This window comes from Hirundo rustica, chromosome 5 (assembly GCF_015227805.2).
Source record: "Hirundo rustica isolate bHirRus1 chromosome 5, bHirRus1.pri.v3, whole genome shotgun sequence".
In the NCBI taxonomy this organism is placed as follows: Eukaryota; Metazoa; Chordata; class Aves; order Passeriformes; family Hirundinidae; genus Hirundo; species Hirundo rustica.
Genome location: NC_053454.1, coordinates 14,790,714 through 14,813,214, shown reverse-complemented (window position 1 = coordinate 14,813,214; position 22,501 = coordinate 14,790,714). Strand labels below are relative to the sequence as shown.

General features: G+C 36.0%; 1 protein-coding gene across 2 annotated transcripts in view; it reads left to right on the top strand.

Annotated features, from left to right (window-relative positions):
* The window catches only part of TAPT1 (transmembrane anterior posterior transformation 1), a 49,724-nt gene that overhangs the window by 15,998 nt on the left and 11,225 nt on the right, over nt 1-22,501 (top strand). For both annotated transcript variants that reach the window (XM_040065154.2, XM_040065153.2), the window contains 6 exons: nt 6,486-6,648; nt 10,426-10,561; nt 11,344-11,441; nt 11,608-11,677; nt 19,910-19,990; nt 20,828-20,937. In XM_040065154.2, the coding sequence (XP_039921088.1) occupies nt 6,486-6,648; nt 10,426-10,561; nt 11,344-11,441; nt 11,608-11,677; nt 19,910-19,990; nt 20,828-20,937 (658 nt within the window). The remainder of the gene's footprint in view (nt 1-6,485; nt 6,649-10,425; nt 10,562-11,343; nt 11,442-11,607; nt 11,678-19,909; nt 19,991-20,827; nt 20,938-22,501) is intronic.

Below are 22,501 nucleotides of genomic sequence, written 5' to 3'. Positions count from 1 at the left end.
TTTGTAGAATAGCAAAGTAATCCTTCCTAACTATTTAAAAGGCAATTTGCTTGCTTTTAGCTTTCCAAAGGGAGAGGACATACACAGATCAAACGCTTTTCTAAACTGAGGAAGGACCTGGATTTACACTTTCTAAATTTGTCTCATGCTGAACAAACCGTAAATTGGAAAGTTTGAAGCATGAGTATTAAACCTCGATTTTTATTGTGTTGTAAAAAGTAGGTTTTTCCTGTAACAGACTGATTTGCTCAGTTCCTGGTTGATGTCAGTCAGTGCATTGTGGAAATTTTGCCATAGTTTGACTTTCAACTGCTTTAAATATTGCAGGATGAGCACTGAGTGTGGCGTGCTTCTGCTCTTTTCACAATTGCCTGGGCTGAAACAGAAGCATGCTGTAGTGGAATAGGGAGGTGTAGTAGTATGGCTTGCACTTTATGTTCAATGAATATTAAGTCTGTGTATCCCCTTAAGTATGGATTTCTGTGTTTATGTTATTTTGAGAAGTAAGGCTTTGTTTCACGGGAGGTTTTCTGTCAATTAGTAGATTGACTGTAATGATAAATAGAGCCAAAGGCTGAGGAGTTTGAACATCTTGATAAGTACATGCTGTAGAATGGTGAAGTCTCTGCAGGGTTTGTTTCTGTATTGTCATAATTTGCTGGTTAACATTACAGTGCAAGAGAGTTTCTCTGTAGAGGAATGCCTGCGTTTTCATTGAATTCATGCAGATTGAAGGATCATCTCATGTTGAAACATTTTGGTGTATTCGGTGTTAGTAATAGTAAAGCAATATAAGATTTTACATAGTGGATAATAGAATGGATAAGTCTTATTCTTTAGTATTAAGGTACTTGTCTGTCTGAAGAAGTTTTAAAATCTGATTCCTTGATAATCTAGGCTATACAGCTAATGTGGGAACTTGAGATCTAGAATTATGAAACCACTTGCAAAATTTTGTATAGAGCATCTTAAAGAGCATGACTTAAAACAAAAAATATTTAAAGTAGTAATGGAATAATCGTAGAATCATTGAATGGTTTGGGTTGGAAGGGATTTTAAAGGTCATCAGTTCCAGCCCCCCGCCATGGGGGTAGGGACACCTCCCACTAAACCAGGTTGCTCAAATAATGGCAGAAAATAGTTAGGCAAAAAGCTATAAATCATGTAAATAAGGTACATTTAACATACCCTGGATCCTCTTATTTACTGGTTTGCGGTGTGAGAATCGTGAGGTGAATTATATTCAGCTAAATTTTGACCCCATGTAACATTATTTCTGGAATGTGGTAGGATATTAGAGGAACTACATCTTGGACAAAGGCTCTCATGATACTGTCTTTCCAGAGCACAGTTCATTAAAGCCAGGCAAATGTTAATATTTAAACCAGTTGTGCAGCATCACTGTATGCCTGGGATAGCTTTGAAGGAAAAGACTAACTGCTTTCTACAGAAAAGTTCTACTGCCCGCTGTTTTGGTACCTTGCTACCAGAATGAAGTTGTATCATTGCAGTGCCGTTTAATTATTGTTATCACTTTGTCACTCGTGAGAAAAAAGACCCATATGTAATTTTCATGTGAAATCTTCCTCGCTGTCATACTTCATGCACCACTGTAAAAATGTGAAGTGTTTGGAAATGAGCTAAGCTGTTTCAGCTTTTCATATCTCCATTCAATGGTTTTTAAAGTTGTACAATATCACATCACCTCAGTAATGTCTAATTCTTAAAACTTGACTCCCTACTTTCAAGTGAGGTATTGAAATTACCAGCACTATGCTATGTATTTGTTGTTTGGTTTTTGGACTTTTTTTTTTAGTTGTCATAGCTTGGCCAATATGAGCTTTTTAATTTTGTTTCTTTGAGATTCTGTGGTACTTGTGATGTGCATGACTACAGCAGTATGAGTTTGTATGGTATACTAATCACGAGGTCTGATTAGTGCTTAAGTTGTCCTGAAAGTACTTTTCAGTGTTGGCATTGAGTAGTTACTGGAGACAGTAAGTAAAAACATATATTGAGAAAAATGAATACAGAATGCTGGGATGCTGTTACAGGCATGAAATTGCCTGTGTGTGTTTGTATGTATTAAACAGCTTAATGCAAAGGATAGGAATGATGTGACAAATACAGATTAAACCTGTGTGCCTGATTGTATACTAAAATTGCAATGGTCAGCTCTCACTGAACACCGACTATATCATTTCATTACTGCAGGCTTTGCAGTCAGTTCTGTGTATTTGCCAAAAGGTGACAAATCATTAGACTTAATCTGTTTACTTGATTTCCTTGCCTTTGTAGGAAATAATTATCCCTTTTCTATATGATTTTCAGAACCTCACCTCAAAATCCCTTTTTAAATGTTATTAAACAGAGTGGAAGATGATTATGCTACAAGTAAAAATGCTTCTGTGGATTTATGGAGTAGGCATATTTTAATCTCTCTCAATTGGAAACATGTTATAGTGGTACACTGTAGATTACTTACTTAGTCAATATGAAAGGGTCTTTCCTAGTATACAATGAAAGAACACTGGAATATATTTTAAATACCAGGATCTTCTTACTCTTCTTACTTTCCTGAAAGCGGTTTTCTGTAGTCAATCTTTGCAGTAATCCCTTGTACTGAGTAGAGGTTTGAGATGCTGGCATCTCTTCTATCATCAAACTGAGGAAATTGAAACTGTGAGGATATTTTTGTGACTGAGATGTGGTTTAGTCGCAGCTGGCAGCTAAGTACCATGCAGCTACTCGCTTACTCCTTCCATCTTCCACCTGTGGGGAAGGGTAGTGGAGAGTTAGGGTAAAGCTCATGGGTTGAGATAAGAACAATTTGATAATTGAAACAAAATATGCTAATAATAATACTAAATATGGTAACAATAATAGTAATGAAAAGAAGAAGGAGAGACTCTAACAGAGCCCTAAGAGAAACAAGTGATAAGTTGTCCACCAGCTACTGCCTGGTACCCAGCCAGTCTCTGAACAGTGGTAGACTCCATTCTGGGTAACTCCCCCAGTTTATATACTGAGTGTGATGCTCTGTGGTGTGGAATATCCCTTTGGCCAGTTTGGGACATCCTGTCCTGGCTACACTTTGTGCCAGCCTTTTGTGCAGCTCCTCACTAGTAGAGCAAGAGACACTGAAAAATCCTTGACTCTGTAAACACTTCTTAGCAACAACCAAAACATTCAGTGTGTTATCAGCATTCACACACAAAATCCAAAAAAACAGCTACTAAAAATAAAAGGCACTCTGTCCCAGCCCAAACCAGAACATTTGCTCTGAAGTTGTCACAGTATTACTGTTGGTTCTGCTTCTCGTGTGGATGAGAAGCACAAGAAGTTACATAGAGCTTTGAATAGAACCTTAATAGATTGTATTTTTAATTAAAGTATCAGAAAAAATATTGTTTATTGCAGTTTTTTTCCTAGACATATAGACAGACTACTGAGAAAATAAATCCAAGTCACCTTGAGAGATAGGACAAGAGGACTTCACATTGTGCCAGGGAAGGTTTAGATTGGATATTAGTAAAAATTTCTTCACCAAAATGATTGTAAAGTGATGGAACAGGCTGCTCAGGGGACTGGTGGAATCACCATTCGTGGAGGTACTTGAAGGATGCATAGACTGTGGTTTAATGATGGGCTTGGCAGTGATAAGTTAACAGGTGCACTTGATTATTCTAAAGATCCTTTCCAACCGAAATGATTCTAAAATTCTCTAAAACCATTATTTGAATGGGATCTGTTCTACAAAAGTTTAATTCCTGTAAAGCACAGCCATCAAGAGTCATTGACCTGACTCTTTAGAGCAGCTTTTGAATTGAATCTCAGTGATAATCAAGTTTGTTCTGTACACAGCACATTCTCAAAATATTTTAATCCCAAAGTATATAGGATGCTGTGTGCAAGTTAGTATGCACCTTCATACAGAATTAGTCTCCTGAAATAGTTTTCAGAGTTGAGACCACCTTTAGAAGAGCAGTTGTGCTCCTGGCTTTATGTAGTCTCTTCTCAAAATTTGTAGTCCCCTGTGATGCTTGCTGTATGCTTTTACTTTTGCTTCTCCTGAGTTGCTTTTTCTTGAGTGTAGTCATACAGATGAAAATCAAAACAAGCAGAAGACTGATAGAGTTATCAGTACAGAACATCTTCAACTTGTGACTGGTGGCTGCTGAGCATCTTTGATGTTACTTGTAAGCCAGAAAACCTTTGATGTGATATTTTTAGTCTGTATTCATTTGTGGACATCAAAGCATTTTCCTGTGAGAATCTTTCTGGACTGCTTCAGAAGCTTCTTAAACAGATTCTACTCACTTGTGCATTTCAGTAAGAGACCATCCTATCGTTAAAGTTGGTAACTTAAAGACCGTGAAGGAGATTTTCAAGTGGGTGTCTCTTCTGTTCATCATGTTTTCTCTGTCAGGTACTCACTACTTCTCTAATTATAAGGTACTTGTTGGCTGGAAGAATGAAGATGCTGATTTTCTGAGTAATGAATTCTGGTTCTTTTTTCACGTGCTAAGGCTAAGGCAACTGTTGTTGCATAACAGTACCTTTACCACTGTATCCCAGTCTGTATTTCAGAGTTTGAGTGTTGTACAGAAATGACTAAATACACTTCCAAAATGGAAGTAAATTGGAGAAAAAGGAATATGCTGTTACTCAGCATATGAACAGTAATCATAATCATAGGCTTGTTTAAGTCTTGTAAATATTTCAAGATATGCTTTTATATTTTAACATCTATAATCGTTTAAGTCAGATATAATTAAATAAGGCAGTACATTTTCAAAGTGTGATTTTACAGGTTGGGGAGGGTGCATTTTTTTTCTGTGTCATGCAAAGACAGTCATAGGCTTTTTAAGCAGGGAGAAAAAGGTACAGGTTCAGTTTTCTTTAATTTTTTCAGTTGGTATTTGCAGTTAAAACTCGGTTTGGGGACTGGAGAAAGGAAGAAAATTCACTGAGGCATTTTGTCAAGGACTTAGGCTGAAATAAGATACAGTGTGAATATTGCTTGTTACTAGAGGACTTCTGAAAGCAAGAAAATGTCTCTTATGGAGAGAAAGCCCCTGTAAGCAATTCTAGTACACTGGAACAGGTCAAATTATTTTATTCAGAATGTAATTGATTTTAATGCAGTTTATGCAGTTAAAGGTTTATCATAAAAGGAGCAGTTGCTCTCTGTTCAAAGTGCAATACTGTAAATTTGAGAGTTCTGAAAACTTTCTTGCTCGTACTCCCAACAAGAGCATGACCTATTTGCCCATTGTGGAATGTCACTGTGTACTTCCAGGAGTGATACAATGCATGAATGTTGTTTTCAGGGCGTTTTTCTTTTGAATGGAAGACAACAAAGAAACTCCAAGTATAACACTCCAGCTGTGATTTAAATAGAATGAGTGAGTTACCAAGGATTTTTGACCTCTCTGCAGGGTCTGTAGAATTACTCCAGAGGTCATAAGTAACTGTTTGGATGTTTTTTACAAATGGAGTACATTTTTACAAGATAATTCTTTTTTTTTTTTTCTAAATGTGTTATCAGTTCATGGGAACATTGCTTAATCACTGGGTGACCTACTGATTTAAGAATACAGAAACTGAAGATTCATAGCTTGAATTATGCTAATTGCTTGCAACTTCTTTGAAACATTAACTTGTGTAACAGCACTTCAGTGTATTTAAAAAGAAATAAATATATTTAATAGAAATGATTTACTCATTTTTATTATAATTAATTCTCAACCTTTTGTTGTAATTCAAAAGCTTTTAAACTGCTTTACATCCTATTAATACTAAACTAAATAAATAGGCAAGTGAATATGGCCTTGCAATTTCATTATGCTTATATATACTGTTCTGGCAATTCCAATAAAGCTATTTTCTTCCTGTAGTTTTACTAGGAAGAAATTGTGTAATGATTCCTTTAGTCTCCTGGGTTACTCAGAGAAAACTGCATTTGGTTCACAGTCAACCTCCAGCTCTGATGTCAAATTGTTTGCATTTACTGCTGCAGAGCTTAGAGCTAAATGAAGATACAGAATTTACAACCTGTTCCTTAGCATCAAGCTCATTATACTGAAATTGAAGATGACTGCTTCATTTCTTTTTGATTGTAGTGAATACAATTTCTGTACCTGAAGAAGTCAAAATCATAGAATTGTGTGGAAGAGGGAAGGTCTATTAGAAATCAAAGGGCATGCATGCAGAAGCTTCTTAAAAAGTGGGAGCTCTCAACAAATACAGTGTTTTAATTACAGGCATGTGGCAAGTAAGAGACTGTGATCCTGTTCATGAGTGTGGTCTATAAATGTGTATCATAGTCATGGTGTTGAAGTGAAGGGCAGGGGAAGGGGCATAATAAACTACATTAAAATATATCTATGATGAACAGCTTCTGTAAATCATATTGACTTAGTAACATCGGTATTTTGTGGGTATATGACATTTAGTGGAATTTTTTGCCCTTTGTATTTCAGTGACAGACGTTTGCTACAACCTGCTCAGGTATGTGACATGCTCAAAGGAGTTATATTGGTCATCTGCTACTTCATGATGCACTATGTTGACTACTCCATGATGTATCATCTGATAAGGGGACAGTCTGTCATAAAGCTCTACATCATCTATAACATGCTTGAGGTAAGAATGTTGGCATCAGAATATGAAGCATGCTTTTGTCAGATTATCTAAAATATTTTGTGTTCCAGTATTTGTACTTAAAATATGGCACAAAAAATCTGCACACGCTTAAGATAATAAATGTAGATGCAGTGAAAAAGATAGGTTTGTGAAGAATAAGGTTTAGGTACTGTTTCATAATGCCTAATTTATGGAACTTGTTAATCAATTTCATAGCAAGAAACTTGAGAAATGGAAATGAAAGAAGTGTCTCATGAAATGCCAGGTAATGAGATTTTGAACTTGCAAAAAATAGTAGAAACTATTGATTTGAAGTAATGATAAGATCCTGAGAGAGAGCAGAGAAGGAGGATAACAGAAAACATGGAATTTGGGTTTTAATTCATCATTATGCAAATACAGCTTTCAACGTATGCAAAGAACACGTTACAGCTTTACTTCAGTCTTGGCTAGCAGACACAAGCCTATAAGGTGAATGAATGAATGAATGTAGTGACACAAGAAAAGGAAATTCTGTTTTGGGAGGTAAAATCAAGAGAAATTCCGTCGAGAAAAACAATTTCTGTTTTGCTATTAAAGTAAAGGATAAGATTTTTAATTGTACTTCTATGATCAGTGGTTCACAAAGTAAATAATGTTTTCATAGGCACAATCTTTTCTCCATCCTGCAAATATAGGACAAATATAGTAGGAATACAACCTCTTAAATGGACTCAGTCAGAGCTTTGTACACAAAAGATATTCTACTAGGGTTCTGGGATTCCTGAATGATATATTAATCCTTGTTTGAACATCTGTTGTACCTTTGAAGTCTGCTGAAACAGGGTTGCATTCTGCAAAATCAGAATATTTTGTCTGAAGGCATTTGTTCTTTCCTAATAAAATATGAAAATATTTCATAGGGAACACACTTTGTTATACTAAGTGGAATAAATATCATACAAGCCACCTGTTAATGCGTAGGGTTTTTGTTTCCTTTGATTTTACATTTGCTGAAAAATATGTTAAATATGTTAAATATTAAAATATTTAAAATATTAAATCAGCACTGAGTTACTATCTGGATTTTAGTTTTGTGGGGAAATATTCATCCATATATAGTTCCATAATTGATGAGAGATTATCACTTACTAAAGAAATCCATGTGCTTAAAATAGTAATTTCTCTTTATTTCAAGACTACTTCAAATCACTTAGTACCATACTTTCTCAGTTTTATGTGCTTACCACATAGTTTGAAGTGATACTGCAGTGTTTGCTGTGAATTGGAAGCCATGTGTCATCCTGTTTGGAATGAGGAATTTAATTACTTTCCTGTTTGGCAGAGCCAAAATTGTGTTTTAACTGAGAAAAGTGCTGCATGAGTTTGTTTCTTTTACGAAAGAGGGAAGTCTGTTACTACTCATGGTTATTAGAAAATTACATTAGACTTTGAATTTGGAAACTGTATTGAACTTCCATGGTGTCTCATGAAACCCAGCATGCCCAGCAGAGTATTTTCAAGGGGCTTTTTTACCATGACAAGTTGCAGCAATATTGACAGAAAATGTTCATGGTATCCCACTGAAAGACTTGGTTGATAGTCAGCTTTCAACAGTTTGAGTATTGGCTCGCTTAGGCTGCTTTGGTGATTTTTATTAAAAGTCTTTGCTACTGATGAAAGCAATTCTTTTTAAGGAATTCTTACAATGCCCTTTTTTAAGCAATACGCTTTACATTTTTTCACGAGTTTTCAGAATAAGGAGGATCATTTTAGTCCAGTAAATCACTGAGCAACAGAGATGTTTACAATGCCCTAATGTTTTCGGCTGATGGCAAGTCCAGGGAGTATTGTCCTGGACAGATAGGAGGAATGCAAAATCTTCAAATTATGTGCTGAATGCTCCCAACTGACAGGCTAAGGGGAGCATTCAGCACATTTGGCTTAAATGACACTTTTCTTTTTTAGATTCAGACCCACCGGCTCCTGCTCCTTGTGAAGCCCCAGTGTGCGTTACGTTGGTGACAGCACTCACCATGGAATTCTGCTGGAGCCTGGAGCCGGCATGTAGGGTTTAGGTAAGTCGTATTTGGAAAAGCAAGCAACAATATTGTGTGGTGGGTTTTAAAATTTTCTATCCTTTCAGCAAAGGAGCAAGGACTGCTTAAATAGAAAGGAAAGCAAAGCCACCATTTTATCTATTAAAACCCTCACAATATTGTGAACAAAAACTTACCAAACTCTTAAGCATTCTGTAGCTGCTGTAACTACACCAGGTGCAATTACTCAATGGGTCATCACAATGAGCAGGAACCAAATAAGGCAGACAGTCTCAATTTACAAAATCTAAAAGCCGAAAACAAGGCCACTGTAAATATCTCTCAAACTGATGGGGTTGGGAGCTTCAGATTTATGATAACTCATCAGCTTATGGCTTTGTGCATTTTATTTCTTAGAGTTATTCTTAGAGTGCAGCACACTGTGCATTTACTTGAGGCATCCTGTAAAATTTTAATGCAATTTTCATATTTTAGGGAATTCATTCAGTAATAGTGTCAGAAATAAGTACGACTTTTCTGATGTCAGTGAGGAACCTTGAGAACTATTTAATTTAAAAAGTCAGGAAATGATCTGAAGTTTAGATTTGTGTTGTCCCAAGAACTCATTTTCTATTTAGTAGAATCAATATTTGCAGATACATTGTGCACCTGGTTCTGTATTGCTACATGTTGATTTAACATGTCCAAAATTGTTGTTTCACAGAAAGACACTAAGAGAAAATATTCTTTGTCTTTCTTAAGTAGAGATAACCAGTTTGTCATCTTTAACTGTTCCATTTGGTTGAGTTAGCAAGCAATGACAGCTCTTTTTTTAGCCAGACATGTGCCGAGTTTAATTTTTGAAGTTCTGGTTTTGTTGCCCTGTGCAGCTTGGTTTTAAGATTACTGAACTGCAGTGTATAGGCAGAAAAAATGTTTTGCTGTGTAATGATTTTCAGTTTTATATGTTTGCTGCTGATGTTGGGAACTGGTGGAACTCCCTGTGACCTTTCTTACTGTGATATTAAATTGCAAGTTCAAAATGTTGTCCATATGTTATCTATCTTTAGAATTACTGCTAGAGCATTCTTTTCCTGCTTGTGCATATATTTTTTGGATTATACTCCAGGTGTTTGTTGTTTTTCCAACATCTTTCCCCTTTTTGGCAGACTTTCAAATCCCTCTTAATCTCTTGGTTTTGTGTTACAGTACTTTTAATTTTGAATTCTGCTTTATGCAGACATTTACATTAAGTATATACTTCAGTATACAGAACACAGTAGAGCCAAGTCTAATTTTAGAGGGTTTTGTACCTGTGAGCTAATGTCCCCTGCCTTCTGGAATTCACTTTTTATTGTTGGGGTTTTATTCCTATTAAACCCTGAGGGATGGAGAAAAATATTTTAAATGGTTTGATACAACATACAAACTGCCTTACCAAAGGCTGAGGTTTGAACTGTATTCGAGTGTCTTTAAGAAATTGTCTAAGATAACAATATATGATTATTTATTCCAAATACTGTTGCAAAGGGGAGAGTAAGTTTGAAAGGGAAAATAAACTGCTTAATATACGAAAGGAACAATATTGCTTTGATATCCAGAGAGAAAATGGAATAAGTCAGAGGTCAAAAGTGATATATGTGTGAAACCTTTTTTAGATTGAGTTGTACTTTTAGTTTAAACTGTTCTTGAACTGGGCATACTCAAGTGTTGGAGAGAAAGGTAGTCAGTAAAAGACAGTAAAGTTGTTCTTGTTTAGGTGGCTGATCGTTTGATTTCTTCATTTGGACAAGATATTTTGGATGCTCTTTATTGGACAGCTACAGAACCTAAGGAAAGAAAAAGAGCTCACATAGGTGTGATTCCTCACTTCTTCATGGCAGTGCTGTATGTCTGTATCCTTTTTCTTTGATAAATTACAAAATTTTCTAACTTAAATTTTAGAGTAATTGCTCTGCATTAATTTATTTTAATATGTTTGAAAAATTGATAGTATTCCTAAGTCAGTGTTCCTTTACTTGAAAAGTAAGATTGCCAGTACCACCTGCTTTAAAAAAAAGAATCCCTTCATGATGGTGTACCTATAAAATGCAAAACCATAATTGGATAGTTCATGGAAAATTTTATTTCTGATTTGTATTTGAGTATTTTGGCTCACAGGGCCTATAAAGACAGTGGAGTTTTGTTATTTAGTGGAACGTTAAATGCCTCTAGCTTGAATATATTTTCTCAAAGTGAAGGGATAAACTCATGTATATTCAGGATGCAAATGTTCTTGTGTGAAATAATCTTAGGATGAATCTAAAGAGATACCAGACTATAGTAGTTTTAGTAATGAATTTAGAATTCTTACCATTTTTCCCTATTTTCTCTGAAATCTTTAGGCTGATTCTGAATCTTTACCTCAGATTTTTTTTTTCCTTCAGATTGTACTGATGTTTCTCATGATTAATGTCATTGGGTTCTTTTAGAACAAGAAAAAATTAGCATCATTATTGCATGCTACAAAGCATGTATTACATGTAAGTATTGTCTTGCTGTAAGTCTGATTTACAGGGATATGGAAACTTTCCTGTCAAACTTTGAAAACAAAATAGGAAATCTGTGCTTCACTGCTCTTCAGTAGTGTTGTGCAGAAAACTTATTTCAAATATTCTTCCTTAACCCTGCTATGCAGTCCTGCATGCTATTCTTATAATGGTTCAAGCAACAACCCTTAATGTGGCCTTCAACTCTCACAATAAATCACTGCTTACCATCATGATGTCCAATAATGTAAGTATGTAGCTTTCTCATATAGCTACCGTAATTTGTTTCAGAATCCTGTCTATGTATCATGTCTTAAATATTAATATTTTTAAATAACATCTTTTTGATAATATTTTTGTTTATATCAGTTTATTATGAATAAAAAGTAATTAACTGTTTCTAAAAATTGCAGTTCGTCGAAATAAAAGGAAGTGTTTTCAAGAAGTTTGAGAAGAACAATCTTTTTCAAATGTCAAATAGTGGTATGTATAGCAGTGCTGATCAGGAGAAAATTTGAAGAGAGGCTGTTTATTTAATTCATTAATGTATTTAATGTAATCCATGTATTTAATATTCTTACTGTAAACATTCTACCTTGGTACATTTAAGTGTTCTGACTTGCATTCCTCATTACCCCTTTTACTGTTTGGTTCAGTAGGATGAAACTGAGATCCACTTCAAGGACCACTTACTCCTTTCATGGCAAGTTTTTATTTGAGGTGCTCGAACAGGCTTTGTGCTGAAATGCCTGTGCTTCCAAGTGATCAAGTCTTCTGTTTTCAAAAAATTTACTTTATAGCGTGCTGTATTAATATAGTGATCTCAGAGTGCATGTTGGGTGGATGTCAGGTAGATCTTGAAATACCTTCCCCTAACCCTAAAACAAACAAATAAAATCTCAAACAAACAAAACAGTGTAACAAAGTACTTGACACATGAGGAAGGTACCAGAGATTACTCTAATTTTTGATTTTATCTCAAAATAATAGGTAGAGGGTAATTACAAAACATGCTTCTGGCGCTTCTTAACTATTTTGCTGCTTAGGATGAATTTTGGGAACTCGAACTCAGTGTGTCTCATGATGAAAAGTTGTTCAGGTATCCTTTGATGGAGATTCTTCCTAATACTGATATCAGGCATTTGAAATATTTATTGAATTTTTGATTTCAAAGCCAGTAGGAGTGAATGCACTTTAAGGTTGTGCTAGCTTCTTTGCTTGTACTACTTTTGTAGAATCTCAGAATGTCCTGAACTGGAAGGGACCTCAAATATTATCTTGTTCCAACCCCCTGCCATGGGCAGGGTCACCTTCCACCAGACCAGGTTGCTCAAAGCCCCATCCACCTTGGTCTTGAGTGCTCCAGGGGTGGGACATCCATCGCTTCTTTGGGCAGCCTGTGCCGGTGCCTCACCACCCTCACTGTGAAGAATTTCTTAAGTATATCTGATTTGAATTTCCCCACTTTCGTTTATACAGATGAGCAAAGAAAATAGAATATATTCTTTTTATTCCAGCTCATAGTTTTTAAAGCAGATAACTCAAATGTACAATAGGTTAAAAAAAATAAAATAGCTACTTATTTAAAAACAGATGATTCATATTTTTGTATCACAAGTTAAATTTTCAACAGGCTTTCATCAGGTTTTGAGTTCTGACTATTGATACGACCTTTGTCTAATTCATCTGCAAACTGCAATATTACATGCAAATGTTTTCTCATACTTTGGATGAAAGACTATTTACATAAAACCTTAAATATGTCACAGAAAATTATGAATCAGAAAATTAACACTAAATTTTAAGATACCACATAGCTTAAACCTCCCCAAAAAGATCAGCTATGTTGATTATATGTTTATTCTGTGATAATAGTATTATTTTTGCTTCCAAGATTTAATAACTTATATTTATAAAATCAGAGATATTTAACTTTAGAGTGAGAATGCTAAAATTGAAATTTGCTTAACTATTGACAGAAATCCTAGATAAAATTTCTTACTAATGCGGAAAATAGTTACAACTATGCATCTAGCTCTCCTACCTAAAGGTCAAGCTTCTTTCATGTTCAAATAAGCAAGGGACTGATACTAGAAATTGCTAGTAATTTCCTCCATAAAAAGAAAAAGATATCAATATTTTATTGCTGGACATTATTATTGAAGACCCATAATAGCAAAACCAGGTCATCCTTTATCAGTTGATGGAAGAAGTATTGCTATTCATTAAACAGTGTGGGGATGGAAGCAGTGAGTACATACATAGAAGAGTGCACAAAACAAGCTAATTTATTCCTTTCAAACAGATTTTTCCTGGAACACCTTTCAGTATGGTTATAAATAGCATTGTTTTCTTCTCAGAGATAAATAGCAGACAGATTTTTAGTAGAGCTTTTCACCTCTTTTGAACTTGAGCAGATTTACTGCATCACAGCTTCAGTAAGGATGCAACAATATTGTTTCAATTCATGTATTACTTCATGCAGCTGAAATGATGGTGCATCTTGTGTTGGCGTGCTATGCCAATACTTTATCCTACCCTGGAACTAAGGCTAGTCTGGTCCCATCAGCTGAGCTTCCAGTTAGCCTTTGGAGTGTCTTGTGTGTCCTAGAATACATTGTGCTTAAACTGTATGCTTGGGATGAACTAAACTTCTGAAGGCAAACACTAAATCTAGGCGCTCCTATATATTTCCCACCTTTTCTGCTCCTTCCAGGAGTTTTCTGAGGTCTGCAGTCATCTGTAGGGTAATGATGGTTGCAGTAGCTGGTTAGGCTTGTACACGCTGAATGGATTCCCCTTGCCCCACCTTTTCTGGGGCTCAGTTCAAAATATTGCTGTTGTCAAACATTTGTTTTCAATTCAGTGTAAAGGTACTGATTAATAGCTAGTTAGCTACACAGTAGCTAAATATACTCATTCTTAAGGAGAATAACAGGAATCTTACAGGGGCATCTGAGGAATTTCTCACAAGTAGGTGAAACTCTCTTATTTAACATGTTAATCAAAAGAAAAATACGACATAGCAGAAAAGATAAGCAATGATCACAGGAGTAGATACTGTGTTCAAAAGTTACTACAACTAGAATTCAAAAAAGTAGAAGTGTGAAAACAGAAACAAATCGTGTAAGCATTACTTTCTAAGACATGTCCTGTATCACACATTGAAATACCTTGCAGAGCCCTGCCTGCTTAAGCTTCTATATAAGACATCAGTATGGGAAGTGCTACCAAGCTACCAGTTTAGAACTGGAAATTGTGAAATCATTTTCGCTTGGCATCGTGCTCAGCACCAGTTGGTGGATAGTACGCTGATGTGTGGCTGTATTATTTTTCCCAGTATTTACATTTCTGGACTTAGTGGAGTCAGTGATCCTTCTCACCTTTGTATGACCATTTAAAATTCTGCTGTAACAGCTAATTCTCTAAGACTTCAAGACTAAAATAACTGAATCATCTACATAAAAATAAATTGAACAGGACATGAAATATACATTAGTTAATTGTTATCTAATAAAACTAAACCTGTTTTCTTTTAGGGGCAGATAAACAAAGACCTTGGGGCTTGTATAGCTGCTTGAGACTGCAGCTACAGAATTTGGGACTTCAACCATGCTGTTCTCACGGCTTTGATTTATCAGCTGCAGCAAAACTACTTTAGCATTGTCACCCTGACTTTTGCAAGGGAATTTATGTCCACCCAGGCAATCTAAACACTGTGGCCATTGGAAAACACTTCTATACAAAAAAACTTTTATTTGTTGTATCAGGAAGAAATATTCCCCTACATTTAAATAGTATAGTCTCTTTTTGAAATAGTTACCTGTAAACTAATTCTGTAGGGTCAGTATTAGAAAACAAGGAGACCAAATTATATAGAGAAGTTCTTTCATCCTTGTTGAAAGCCCAGCGTGCTGCCTTCCTTTACGCTTTTAAATGTCTTATTTTAATTTCAAGCTGTGTTCTAAATTAAATTTTTTTGCAAAACTCAATTGTACCTCATACAAAGAAGTGCATTAAATATAGTGCATTAGGTTATTTCCTTCAGTTGGTTGTTAGGCCTGACTCTTCCTTGTTTTTTAAATCTCTTGTCTCAAAAAATTAACATATTTATTCTGGAGTTTTAGGAACTTCAGTTTTCTTTTTTATTATTCTGTACTTTTTCTTCTCTGATCTTCTTCTTTGTTCCAAATTTATCAGTCTCTGACTTCGATATATTGAATAGCCTTTATTTTTACCTTTGGTATTTGAAATTTGAACTGCTTTCTCATGTGGCTTTAGGGTTTTTTTAATACCATTATTCTAATCAAGTTGTTCATTCTAAGGATGAGGGATTTTGGGGCAGGACTATGTTTAAGATCGGTGTGTCCTTGGTGATTCCTTGTTCAGTGTTTGATCCTTTCCTGTGCTGTGGTCACTTGTTAAGGGGTAGTTGGCACTATAGCTATTTAGGAGTTGCTGTGATGTAAAGTAAAAGATCTTGTTTCACTTTATACATGCTACAATTTATAACTAGCTTTTGATCTAAACATATAAACAGTGGTATAACATGATAATTTTTTTTTTTTCCTTTTTGATTTGGGATTCCTGCATAATTTGTCAGGGAATCTGGAAGGAAATAGCTATGTGTTCTAAAGACTCTTTACCCCACTTCAGGATCTCACTGTCTCTTTTAGTTACCACTGCAAAGTACTTAAGATCTTCAGGGTTCAGTAGATGGTTGTTTGAGATATGGGCTAAGTAATTACACTAGTCCATAGTAGATGCAGTACCGTGCTAAGAATCTTTATTTCCAGTAACATTTGTTTCATGTCTTTTACATGCTTTCTAAAAGCAGTGATACCCTCTGGCACACTGAAAATTAATTGCTGGGTATGTGTTCCTATTTTTCAGGAGGATTTATGAAAGGGCAGAATATGTTATTAATATGGGGATAAAATTCTATTAAAATTGGAAGGGCAGAGTTCATGTAAGTGGGGCAAAAGTGTTTAAAATCTGATTTGGCTATGTGCAGTCCGTTTTTTTGGCCTTATTTTTCACAACCAAGAGGAAAAAAAATACATCTTTCTTTTTTTCCCTTTATTGCATTTATGGAAGTATATGCATTACATGTCTTTGAAATAAATGTTTACCACTTCTATTCATATGACAACCCTTACAGGCACATGTGACTTACCTTAGTGGAAAAGGATGTATTGTGGTTATTTTTTGACATGTGACCACTAAGTTCTGATGTACTAAGTCTTGGAATGTCTGATTCTCCCTTTCCCTTTTCAAAATACTGAAATACATACTTTAAAGGCAGTTGAAAAGATTTAATCATATCACTTGCGCCACTAGAGGATGCATAGAGGCACAGGCAGATAGGGTCATCTTTCAGAATTATCTGGAGCATGTGTAGGCAGTATGTAGCATGATGTGTGTCAGGCTGCAGGACCAGCCCTGGAATGAGTGCAGCTTCAGCATGGTGTTAGAATGCAGTCTATCAGTCACAGAATGGCCTGGGTTGGAAGGGACTTGAAAAATCATCTATGGTTCCAACACTTCTTCCATGGCCAGAAGTGACCTTTCACTACACCCAAATGTACATATACAACATCAAATAAGTTCCTAATAAATGATAAAACATTACTGTACATATTTTGTACTCTAGAATTTTAATTGGTATTTAGGACTGATTACCAGTGGTTACTTTGGATGATCTGAAGCCTTTTTTGTCTTTGTCCATGAGGGTGAGAAATGAAATGAATTTTTGAATTGTTTGAGTTTATTGTTGAAGTTGCTGTAAAGTGCCCTGTCTACCTTGTTTGCAACTCTGACAGTTGATGAGGGATGAGGAGGAAGAGTAGCAGCCACAGTCATTCCTCTCCCTCCTAACAGCCTTGAACAGCTGTGGCTGCAGAGACAGCAGATTAGAAGGGAGGCCACTGAGAACAGGGAAAATAAGCAGAGGGGAAAAATAGGTATCAGCCTGTCACCCAGTCTCAGAAATTAGTGGAAGAAAAATTGGTATTATTACAGCTTATAAGAGGAAATTTAAAGCCCAAAATGTCCCTTCTCAATTTAATCCTGTTGACTGGTAAGCTAACATATACAAAGCAGGTAATAAATCTGGAGGATTAGCTTGAGACATGCTTTAATGTTAGGCCTGAATTAAGGTCCCTTGCTTCCCACTTGAGAAAATCTCCCTGTACAGGCCTCCCTGGGACCTGAAAAACTGAAGATGAGACCTGTGTTTGTTATATATTGCTGTCATGGCAGTGTGGAAGTATGTGATGTGGGAAGTGGAAGATAAAATGATCTTGAAATTCTGTGCAGAACTCTGAAAACTCAGTGATTATTTCCAAGTCACTGATGGGCATGATTAAGGATGCAGATCAATGAGTGCTTGATTTTCATCTATTTGTGACAGCGCCAAGTAGTATCTTGTAATTAGGTTTTTCAGATAATACTGTATTCTGGTCATTTGGGTGGTATTTTGTGAATTCAGAAGCATAGAAGAATGTGCTTCACTTGTTGGAGTGTTATTGACAGGAAATCAAGAATTTTTGGCTAGGTTTTACTTATGTCCTTTTTTCTGCTTTAAATTTATTGTACTGAAAGATTGCCTTTTTCTCCGCCCCGCCCCCCAACATATATGCCATTCATTCCATTTTGAAAGCTTGTGCTTCTTTGTTCCCTTTCCCAGCCCATACTGACAGATGAATTTGTGTACCCCAAAATGTGCCTTTTTATATTGTGCAAGCAATCTCATTCTTCTTGAATTCTGTGTGCTTTTTCTTTTCCTTTTCCTGAAGGAATTCTTATTTTCTTTTTACTCCCTTTTTTTCAGACTTGCCAGTATTGCCAAACTTCTATTCTGAGGGCTATTATTATACTGCAGTAACTGCAGCCATGAGCATTGCTGTTGGCCTGTAGTCAGTCAGAGGTGATGGAAACTGTTGATACAAAGTCAAATAATTTTTTTTTGTCCAGCTTAATCCCTGCGTGTTCTTTGGAACATTTCTATTTCTTGTTTCCCAAAGCCAGTAGGTAGAAGCAATATTGGAGGTGCTTAAGAAAATGATGTAACAAGCAATAACAGTGTATTCACAGATTTCCTTAGTAGCTCTGTCTTCCAAAAAGACTTCTTTGGACTTCCTAAAATATGATGATATTATGTTTCAGGTTTTACCCTGTTTTTCAATAATACAGTTTCAGGAAGGTGTTTTTTAATAAGCTAAAAAATGTGATGCTTCCTGAAGCAAGCTGTGTGTGTCATCTCTGGAAACAGGACAACAAAACAGAAAAAAAGATTGCCTTGTCTGGGAGGCAAGTCATAGGACTTTGTCCCTAATTAGATAGCTTTTGTGTGACAGTGCTTAGAGTTTTGAGAACTGTTCTGGTACATCTGCTTTTCCCTTTTAAGATGGCAGTGTGAAAGACTGGTAGGAGCCTTCTAGCTAAAGTGTAACAGTTGTCTTCAAACATTTTTTTCTTCCTTCTACTGAACTCAGTATGCAGCAATTTGGATATCTGTGGTCTGTAGAAAATGAAATGTACCTTGTTCATTGCTTGAAAGGACAGATAGGTATATTCTCTTCATTTTAGTAACAGGAAGTGTTGGTTCTTTCTGTGTTGGAGTCCAGGGCATTCCTTTGGTTGCCCTGGAGGGTCAGGGACCTGGGCAGGGGGGTCTGGGACCCCAGCCCAGAGCCCAGGGCTCAGAGAGACACTGGATTTGATTTCAGTCCATGGGAGAGGCTTCTTGCACTGCAGGAAGCCTTGCAGGCCACAAGAGTGTAAAAATAGTAGTTTAGTATATCACAGGGTGAAAAAACAGTGAGTTTGGGATTCTTGGCATTGAAGTGAATGGGGCAAGATGGAGAATTTGGGGCGTTGTCTCTTTCTTCTTCCTTCTTGTTCCCTCACTCCATTTCTGCAGTGATGTTGGCACAAAGTAGTTAGTGAGGATTGGGTCAGAGTAAAGATGACCTTTTTAGTAATAGTGATAGACATTGGTAAGAAGTAGTAAATAAGAAATACGTAGCAATTAGTATAAAAGATAAGGACAGCCCTGAGACAGGGGGAGTCACCAGATGTCCGAGCCATGGCAAAAATCTTTTGGACACTGAGAAAATAGTAAGATAAGAACTAATAAACGAAGCATGTAACCTTGAAGACTCCGTCTTTTCCTGCGTTTGGCACAGAGCTTTGCAGAGGGCCAGAACTCTAAAACCACCTGAATGCCGGGGAATTTAAACTCCAGGGAAAAGGAGCCCCCGACAACTGGCGTCCCTGAGTGGGCAAAAACAACTGGCACCCCAGATGGGACAAAAGCCACAGACATCCCTGGAGAGGACAGAAATAACTGGCACCCCAGATAGGACAAGAAACATTTCTGAACCATAGAAGGAATACACAGACTGTATCAAGAAGAATGTTTATTTTATTAATATATTAGAAGATGTGATAGTAAGTCACAAGTCCCTTCTGCTGCTGGGAACCCCAAGTTGTGGCAGCATCAGACAGACCAGGTCACAACCTACTGCAGAAATCCTGTCCATAGTGTGGTTCCCAGCATTTCCCCCTCCCCTTAAATTCAGTTAAATAATTTGTGGGAAATGTTATCTAATCCAAGAATTAATAAATTATAGAACCTCAGAATGAGTAGATATATTTGTATGCAAGTATACGTTTCTTTGGAGCTGACAGGTTTTGGGTTTTTTTATCTAGATATAAAGGAGAGGTTCACCAATTACGTGTTGCTACTAATTGTATGTCTAAGGAATATGGAACAGTTCTCATGGAATCCAGGTGAGTAAACTAGAAGAAGAACTCCTGTGCTGTCAAGAGCTATATCTCTTGCTTCTTCTCTCAATATGAAAGATAAGGGTAATCAACATATTTAATTAACAAATCTTAATTTTGTCAAATATTTTAGATTCTTGTTTTTCTATTTCTGGTATTCTTTTAAGAATGAGTGTGTTCTTTCTGCTAGAAATATATACTGTTATGCTATAAACATGTATAGTTATCTTTCAAGCAGTGTTTGGAACAATTTCTTCCCAGCCTTGGAGTACACTGTGAATGAAGGACCCCTAGAAAGTGGCTAGTGAGATTGAAATGTGATAAAGATTATGTTAAAAAATAATTTCTTAGTCTAATTTTGATTATACTTAGGCTTTTAATTACATATTTAATAAATATTATGTAAAATAGTAATTTTGTTAAAACATTGTTTTAGTAATTTTGACCCCTGATCTGTGATATATTTTGCCTGAATCTCATCAGTCTACCTAAATTTACATTAAGTATCTAAAACTGCAGATGCTTTGTCTATGTCTTACACATACTGAACATGTAGTATCTAGTACTTACAAAGGCTGTCTTCCTACTAGAAGAAGTGAACTCTTCACAAAGTGAAGAGTTTAGAGCCTGATCCTAACTGTGGTGTGATTGTACAGTACTGATAAGTTTTGAGGACTGCAGTGGAATAAGCAAGAATTTGCACACTGCATGCTCAGTGAGGTTGTAAACTTAGAGATTCTTCAGACTCATGAGGATTTTTCATTGTTGAATAGAATGGCTATAATTATTTTTGTATGCTGGCATTAAATTAAATGGCCTAACTTGTTTCTTCACAACCTGCAGATCACCTTTGGGTGTTATTCCCAGATGTTTGCATGGTGGTTGCTTCAGAAATTGCAGTGGATATTGTGAAACATGCCTTTATAACAAAATTCAATGACATCACGGCAGATGTAGGTATCCTGTTTTAAAATAGCTGGGTGCTATTTAAAATTGTATTTAATTTTGCCTTTTTTTTTTTTTTTTTTTTTTTAATACTACAAGTTTCCAGTGCAGAAAACATTAAAATTGTTATTTTCGTATGTTCGATATCACTTGGGAAAGTTTGCTTATTTCCTGATACAATATACTTCTAAGTAACTAACACGTCTGCTTCTAAATTAGTAGTTCCAGATGCATAAATTATTGCAAGTGTTGTTTAACAGCTACAATTCACATTACTGGCAGATCATTTTGTGAAGTGATCATTAGTTAAATTGAAAGAAGGCTATTTGTTCTGCAGTCTAGACAGAGCTTATAGCCTTTCCTGACAAAATGGATTGTAGGTTAAAATTCAGGCTTTTGGAAAAACAGATCCTGTTAGGCTGCTTTAATTCTGGTCTTGCATGTGTGTTAAAAGTGGAATCTGAAATCAGATTTTTTCCCACTGTCCCTGGAGCACTAATATGAAGTAGGTTATGTTAGTTTCCCACTCCTGAAATTTTTTAGGCCGCATATATTATCCAGTCCTTCTTTTAAAGCAGTAGATGAGGTAGTCGTGTGTTGCAGCGTGATGCATGCACCATTTGTGTTCCACACTGTGAATTCTAAACTTGTGAACATGAGAGTTAGTGTATTTTGACTATTAAAACCAATTCTCAGGAAAGGAGATCAGAACTTGTGAAGTGCTTTCTTTTTCAGCATCTCTAAAGTAACTACATTGTGGGGTGTAGAAACAAGTGTAATAGATGAACTTAATAAGCTCCTGTATGCCAGAGGCATTTATGCATGCCCTACTTCCATATGGAGAGTGTGGAATAGAGCAGTAATGAAGTCATGGTAGCCAAAAATGTAGCATGCTTCAGAGTGCTGAAACAGCTGGAGGATGGGGGGTAGTTACTGGCAATTTTGCTAGGTTTATTTAATAAACTTTGTGGGGTTTATGTATGGAGCTGAAGATTTATGGTTGCTAGGTCAGACTTTTTCCAGAATTATTAACACCTGCAGAGCAAGTTGTCCTGCCACTTATCCTTAAAATAGATGCTTTTCTTTCTTAATATGCTGAACTGTTTTAAACAGAAGGAAAAACTTAATTCATCTTCAGATGCAATTTGCTTTTTTTCATAGGATTATTTGCTTAGTGTATAAGAAAGCTCTCTCATTTGTTTAATTTAATCCCAGGGCTAGCTTTCCTGTAGTTTAAAAACAGTTGTGAACTGCGGGGAGAAGAAACTAAATGTGATTTCTGTTATTTTGTGTTTCTCATGATCCTGAAATTCAGTAATTTATGAAGTCTCATTCAATTCCTAAAGCCATAGCCATAGTGTTGTTTATTGTGCGTGTGTATATATATATACACATATACAGTACTTTATTGCAGAAAGAGAGGCTCATCTCTCTTACACACACACACATTACTTTATGCAGAAACAGAGGCTCATCTCTTGAAGAGTACAGTTAGACCTCAGAAAAACTGGCTGTGACTCTTTCAGCAAATGCATAATTTTGTAATATTTTATGGAAATATTTTAGTAATGT